This window comes from Amphiura filiformis, chromosome 15, assembly GCF_039555335.1.
Source record: "Amphiura filiformis chromosome 15, Afil_fr2py, whole genome shotgun sequence".
NCBI lineage: Eukaryota > Metazoa > Echinodermata > Ophiuroidea > Amphilepidida > Amphiuridae > Amphiura > Amphiura filiformis.
The window spans coordinates 44,368,765-44,376,815 of record NC_092642.1 but is presented as its reverse complement, the minus strand read 5'-3'; the positions used below and the strand labels follow the sequence as shown (position 1 = coordinate 44,376,815).

General features: G+C 34.8%; 1 protein-coding gene across 1 annotated transcript in view; it reads right to left on the bottom strand.

The window, feature by feature from the left end:
- Nucleotides 1-8,051, bottom strand: part of LOC140171697 (anthrax toxin receptor 1-like) — a 33,054-nt gene continuing 25,003 nt past the window's right edge. The window contains exons 13-15 of the mRNA XM_072194993.1: nt 6,438-6,578; nt 5,445-5,525; nt 1-2,963 (exon numbers count right to left, since the gene is read on the bottom strand). Of these exons, the coding sequence (XP_072051094.1) occupies nt 2,922-2,963; nt 5,445-5,525; nt 6,438-6,578 (264 nt within the window). The 3' untranslated portion in view covers nt 1-2,921. The remainder of the gene's footprint in view (nt 2,964-5,444; nt 5,526-6,437; nt 6,579-8,051) is intronic.

The window sequence follows — 8,051 nt, the reverse complement described above, 5'->3', positions numbered from 1 at the left end:
TAGTTTAGTTGCAATTATTTATTTGTCTCCGACTCCCTCGCATACGCCCAATTATGAGATTTGCCCAGCTTGTCATCATTGTTGAGCAATCTAAAATATGACCAAACATGTTTCTGTCATACATTTAACAATATTGTATGGAGAAATATTACGTATTATACATATCCGTGCTGATGGAACACGGCACAACTTTGGTACTTATATAATAATTATACATTTATTTATATACATATTTACAAATAGTGTTCAATACATACACATTTTGCAATAATACTTATCAAAAATTTAAATATCCTTAAAAAAAATTGATCAAAAAAAGATAAAAATAAAATAAATAACTAAAAACCGTTTCTGTCTTGTCGTACATTTATTGCAAAGGCTTTACTTATTATTTTTAGGAACATGGGGCCCAAGCGTGATTCGGTATCTAAAGGATCCTGTGAGTTGAGTTCGCGTGTAAATTTCATTGCATGTACGTTTGCATTATGGCACAAATTGGGGTGAAGCTGCTAAAATATGTCGAATATTGCATAGTTTCGGATTAATATAAAAAAAAGTAGTCGCTAACCATGTTGTTTATTTTAATATTTAAAAATATACAAAGACCTCGACATAATGTGAAAACAACGAAATTCTATGAAAGAGTTTGTTAATATTTTCCATATAGAAGCCTGTTGTAGAATTGGGGGTAAACACCATTTTCAAAATTGATCATTTCACTTAAAACCCGACTTCTTACCCTTTTGTATTTCATATTTGTTATCAGCACAATAATGACAAAATATTAAGAAATTCCATGACTATCTGAAGTTACCGCATGGCTACTCCAGTTTGGAGTAGGCCTAGTCCTGTAGTAACTCTGCTATGGGCCATCCAGTAATTAACTGGTCAGAAGAATATGGTTGTGTAATTCTATCACGCTTGGGACCCCTTTACCGACATCTCCGAACGTAACTTACGTTGCTGGAACGGTTCTGTACAGTATAGTTAATCAATTGGTTATTCCAGTTGAAATCCATACACCCCCTATGGAAGACATGAACTTAATCTACAGGGGTGTAGATTCAAATGGAGTCGGTCACAAAGTCATGTCAGTTAACCCCATTTGATATTTACACTCCGTGTGTTGAAGAATACGGTCTTCAGGTATGTTACATAGGAGGTATCAGTATGGATTGCAACTGGAAGAGCACAATCTAGTGTTCCGAAAGATTTTTAGGAACATTTCCGGTAACTTTGCTGCCGGAATTTTTCGTAAAATTAAATCACAATTTATTTTTCAGTGTATGGGCACTGAACATTTCAAAGGTAGGGTAAAGAGTCCGGGTCACGTCTGAAGCTATTGCAGATCATTTTCAAATAATAATCGTTTCACAATCTCAACATTGTGGAAAAGGGCAACTTTTAATTCACCTTATAGGAAAATCCCAACAGCCTTTGCGTATAAACCCATTTTAATCTGGATACTGCTCTCAAAGGTGCCACCCCGTATTTATTTTTAATTCTACTTTCCTCCAAAATTCTCATTTCATTCATTGTTAACCGTTTAATGATATCATGAGGCTGGCCTATTTGGCCGAGCATGAACATGCATGTTTTGTTTGAATTCTAAACATTTGTCAAACTGGTAAAAAATAAAATAAAAAGGTCACCCCAATGTTGGATATATTGCAAAAAGACGGAAAATCAATACCTTGTAGGCCTATGTGTTCTGCAGCTTAGTTATAGAAACGATTTCAGAAAAAAAAAAGTAAAACTTCCCATCAAAAAACAGAAGCCATCGTATCTTTATACAGCAATTCATTACAACAAAAATACAGTCGTCTAAATGGATAGGGCATTACAAAGCACGTAATTGCACATTTGTGGAGGAAAAGGGGAACATACATGGAATATAAAGGTAGGCCTATAACGAAGAAAAATGTTATGCTATTAAAATTGCAATTTATAAGCAACATATAAATTTAGCACCAACATTATTTTATAACAGTACTATTGAAGACCAAATTAAAAAGACTACTTTGCGTCTGACGTTAGTGCAAAGGCGCGGTATGATTGGTTGCTGCCATGCACAGTACGGCATTTTTGGTCTGGTTGACAGGACGTCATATGCAAACTAGTCTTTTTAATTCGGTCGTGGTGTCATTCAATCTTTTAATAAGTTATTATTACTCGCACACCTTTAACTGACACCAAGTTTACCAGTGTCGTCATCAAGCTCTATATCTCATCATCCCTCCTTATCACTCTCAGAAAAAGAGCAACTCAGAAACTTTGTCCTGCAGGGAGAAACCTACGGAAAAAAGGTTCTCTAAAGATTCTTATTATGTTCAACCCAAAATGGTTCTAAATAGAAGCAACAGAGGTTCTAACACCCCTTTGGAGAACATTTAATGATTCTTTGAAAAACCTTTAAAGGTGCCCCCTGGAGGACAGCTGAGAATCCTCGTAGCACATTTTTTCTAAGAGTGATATACCGGCTCATACTTAATTTTTAAAGGTGCGTGCCCAGATTGTGGTCCGATTGCAACAAAGTTTGTTTTCTACCTCCATCACACAATCATTCTTATTCTAAGTTTTGAGTTAAACGGCTTCAACGATTTGAATTCCAGTAGCAAGAATGTGTATCCTAGTGGCAGATATACCTGATTCCGGGGTTCTAACCACCACGGGGTTTTTTTTGGGGGGGGGGGGCGGGGCATACTGCCTAAACGAAACATATTTGCGGCCACAAATTTCACCTGAGTTTGGAGAAAATAATGAGCTTTCACCTGATACTAATATCTGCATTTGGTTGGTTAATGCGAAGTGGGGGATGAGGCTATCAATCTGGTTAGGCACCTTTAAGTATAAGATAAAATTATTTTCATATGAGTGTCCTCCTATTTCATCAAGTCAATAAAAAAAAAAAGATAGTACTTTTATATACGAACTGGTGCGTTCCGTACACGACAACAGAATCCCTGAAAACAAAGAAAAACAAACAAAAAGATATATTAGTATTATGTATTGTACTTAGCTTGTATTTTAATTGTTTTCACATTTCATTATAAGTAAAGTTAATCTTCAGGTTGAGTACAAACATTGGTAAAACATTTATTTATTTATTTATTTATTTATTTATTTATTTATTTATTTATTTATTCATTAGGCATTTCAACAAAAATATACAGCAAAATTAGACCAGCAAGCATGGGCTGCCAGGGCCCAACAAAAGTGGCAAATAAAGCACTGACATCTAAAAGATGAGTGGACCCCACTCATTACATTACATAGCCTAGAAGAATATAGCAAATTATGTCCAAATGCGGGGCTGTGGTTTGGTTCACTATACGCGCAACGATGCACACCTACATTTTCACATTCAACTTGCGTTGTGCAGGTGAACTTCAACATAAGCCTTCATTCATATCATTGTGTAATGTTTGTTCTATATTTTTTAAACTTCTACTACAACAACATCGCAAGGGTTATATAATATACAACAACAACAACAACAACAACAACAACAACAACAACAACAACAACAACAACAACAACAACACTACCAACACGGGATACCGATTACTATAACACATTAACAACAACAACAACAACAACAACAACAACACTACCAACACGGGATACCGATTACTATAACACATTACTGTAAAACGTAACAACCACATAAAAACTAATGTTATCTGATCACACAGACGTTCTTAATGTTACCTTAAGAACTAGTGATATCCTGTACGTCAAGATAAGCACATTTTAATACGAAAAGGAGAATGCAAAGTAATGTTTTAAACTTAAGAGCTGGGTAAAACTTCAACTGTAGATTGTCTTTATTAACTGGTGCGAAATACCGTAGAATTCCATCTATAAGCATCTAATGCACCTATATGATTTTTGTCGGAAGAGACAAAAAGGCTGACCCCTCCACACAAACATTGCATTATACTTGTAGATGGAATTCTAAGGTATATAAAAAGCCATATTAATAATGATTACCAGTCCGGTCCGACTGCCGAATCAGGCAGCATGTTGCCGAGTTAGGCAACACAGGTTTTGGTAACCCTTCCGAATTCGACAGACTAAGGACTAAATTGTTCATGGTGATTTTATAAAAGATCGGGGGAAATTTTACTTTGACACACATGAGCTACATGTAAGTTGACAATTTTTCACCGGGCGAAAAAAAATCCACCAGGAGAAAAATAATTTAAATATGCAAATTAACTTTATTTTAACTAAAATTGATAAAAATAATTACTACTAATTGCACATTCATTGATAATTTTATATATTTTACCTACTTCTTTACTCTAAACCAAGCAAGCGCGGTACGTACAAAGATGCTCTATTTGAAATAGAGCATTGCATTGTGGGATACCATACTGCCTGACTCGGCAACATACTGCCTGATTCGGCAGTACTTCCTGATCAGGCAGTCGGACCGGACTGATTACAATAGCGATAATGTTGTGGGAAAACTAATGAATTAAGTTGGCCGATATGATGGTCTAAGATACCAACAACAACAATAAAAAAAATATCAAAAAACATGAAAAAAAAAGTAATCAACCTCAAGTAGATTTGATAAGGCAACAATTTATTAAGAGTACAAAAAAAACTAATGGAGTTCCGAAACAAGTCAACAATCGTTGGTAACAAAGGCTGGACCCTTTTAAAACAATTTGAAATTATTAAAGATAAAAATTCCTTTAAAAGGAATAGGGCGAGCAAATGAAAAATTGTCAAGAGCACGAAATTTGAAAAGTGGACACCAAATTATCACCAGACTGTCCTTACTTTAATAGTTTTAAAGTGTTAGTGAAATGAGACGCTCAATATACATTGAATTTACCTTAAGATATGAACGTTACCATTCATTAAAATTTTAAAACTATTAAAGTACACACAGTTGGGTGAAAATACGGTGTCTACTATTAAAATTTTGTGTCCACTTTTCTTTTATAATTTCAGATTGTTTTAAAAGGGTCCAGCATTTGTTACCAACAAATGTTAACTTGGTTTTGAACTTAAGTTTGTTCTTTTCGCCCCCCCCCCCAATGCTGTTTTTTAAAATTTACGTTTACACGTTTAGTTTATATTCTAAACGCGTAAACTGCTCCCGAACGTATAAATGTTTAATACCGACGCCCTTCCTGCGTAAATTGATCGAAGCCACCGTGCCAACAGTTCAATGTACTATTTGCTGGTAACATTAACATGATGTTACAACTTATAATCAAAACTGTTAAAACACTGTCAACATTATGTTTAGTTCTGTTGCCCAGCATGTCACTTTAATTTTATTATGTCTTTAAACAGTTGAAACACCGGATTTTTTTAATGGCGGCTATCTTGAAAATAAAAAGGCACTTCTTCCTCCTTTTGTTTTTTGAAAACCAAGACAAGAAAGATTTTTTAATACTTGGCCTTACAAACTAGAGGTTTACCTTTTCTCCTGGTGCGGGTCTCATTATGGATATCCTGTCGTACAGACTCTTGATTGGGGCGAAACACAGTCCAATTTTTTGCTACAAGGAATGAAACCAAAATGTAGAATTACATTATGCATATCGTGTATTATAAACGCCGAACTAGTATACAGTCAGCACAACAAATAAGTTACCAGTTCATAAATCATGCAGGAAACCTCCTATATGTCATTGGCCCCTGAACATGTACAGATTCAAAAGTTGCACCCATGATCAGTTTGTGCACGTGACAATAACCAGAACATGTTCAATCATCGGATAATGAAGCTTGAAAACGGTAGACGTTGACCCATGTTGACGAAAGTTGTGTGATATGCAACTTTTGAATTTCGTCGGTTTTGTTTCAAACTGGATTATTTCTGAATCATCTGCCGTCACAGATATCTTAAATTAAATGAAAACATCCTTGTATTGCGGTCATTATGGTCACCTTGATTTTCGAAATCGACCCTCACTTTGGCTATTGTACCGTCAGTATAGTATGTGGTATAAATAATTATATATTTATGACAGGTTTCAAATTTTAAAGGAGTATTTCGTGATCCTAGCATCCTCTTTTTGTGACATTTTTCAGTAGATATCCACGAAAAAGGCTTGCGAGTTAGGCATGATTATGTGTATTACACTGCTCCATAGACAACCAATGTGTTGTAATTTTGTTCTGGTATACCAGAACGAAATTAAAATTTCACGATATCTTTGCTAAACGAATTAATCTACATGAAATTTGTTGTACATAAACATAATTTACGTAGCCAGAGGTTTCCAGTGATATAAAAATCTCATTTTTAAAATAGAAAAGTGGGGGGGTGATGCTATGGTGCTATGGATCACGAAATGCCCTTTTAAATGAGAGAGAATATGTCCAGCATCTATGTTGGATGGTGTGTAATCCAGTAGGTACATGTCTCAAATATTTGGCATATTAAATGGTCACATAATTTAACCTACCTTAAATAATTCTAGACATCCTGGTTTTGCTGATGCAGACCCTGCACCACCACCTTCTTCAACAACTTTGATTAGTTTGGCGTTCTTGTCTTTTTCGAGATGTGAACCTGCTTCAGTGCAACCCTTATCGCCCCATTGTACCTAATAGGAACAAAACAGATATCCATCACGGTAAAACGGACCCAAATTCAATAGCTGCATTTTATTACTTACGGGGGCTATAATTTTCTTCGGAGGGGGGGGGGTCCCAAATTTACAAAAAGTCGGCGTCAATAAAATTGCGACCCCCCTATTTCGGCAACAAAAATTTATGACCCCCCCCCCTCCGATATACCTTACCCCTAAACAGGCTAAAATTGTATTGAAATCAGTCTTTTGAATAAAATAAACACACTATCTTTTGGTCATCAAAAATACTTTTAGAAAATTCAAGTTAAACAAGAAATGTCTTTAAAAAAGACAATGCCTCCAAGATACCAGTGGGCACCTTTTGATATTAGTTAAGGAGACACTTATAATGCTAGCTTTAAGGTAACGCTATTAGATTGAAATATGTGAGCCCATTCTCTCCTGATTACAAGACTGAAAATTTTATTTTAATCGGATATTCGGTTACCAAAATATGGCCTGTCAAAATGGCACGTAACCAAGAAGTTGGCAACAACTTTCTTTTATTTTTGTTATGCAATGTTGTCAGGTAGGCCTTATTTTCTAATTATATATGCAAGAATTATACAAAGTGAAATGTTCACATCGGCTACAAAATAAGATATAAAACCCATGGATGCCTTTGGCAAATTTCTATTTGCATAATTAATTAGGGCCCTAATCAACTTTTCTAATAAGTGGCCCTAATTAATTATGCAAATTGAAATTTGCCAAAACACAATCGTAATTTTGTAGTATAGTGTGTGTTCTACCCATGTACCATGCCTCAGTGCCATAGCTCTTTTAATTGTATGTGGTTATCTGAAATCTTTACTTTGCATAATTCGTGCATGTAATTAGAAAATCATCTGGCAACTGGACTTGTCAAAATATAGAAAATAAAAAGAAAGTTGTTGCCAATTTTTTGTTTTGGTTTCGCGCCATTTTGACAGGCCATATCTCAAGAACCGAATGTAATCTACAGGGCATAAGCTTTAACATACTATAGTATTATTTAAACAGAAAGAAAATCTAAATTTGTGCATTAGCCAATAGGGCCACGGTCACCTAAAGCCATCTTGCAATCTTGGAAATAATTCTGATGTATGAAATAAGACCTTCAAACTTTCAGATATGAAGAGTTCCAAATGCAGGCAGCCGTTTCTGTTTTTTAAATATAGGCCTAGGCCAAAGTTGTATCAAGAGTCATTTCTTGTGGATTTTTTGACTGAAAATTACGATTGTAACGTTTCAGAGTAACAAAATTTCGTATCAGATTATTTTATGTTTGTTTATTATATTTTGTATTCAGGACTAAAATAATATTAATATTATTATATTTAGGGGGTCTTTTCATAGGCCATTACTTTTTTGTATGTGTAATTGAATAAAAAATCAAAAACATTATTGTTTTGTTTTCTTTCCTTCATTTGTGCTTTGTTTTGCATCGAAAGGGCCAATATCAAC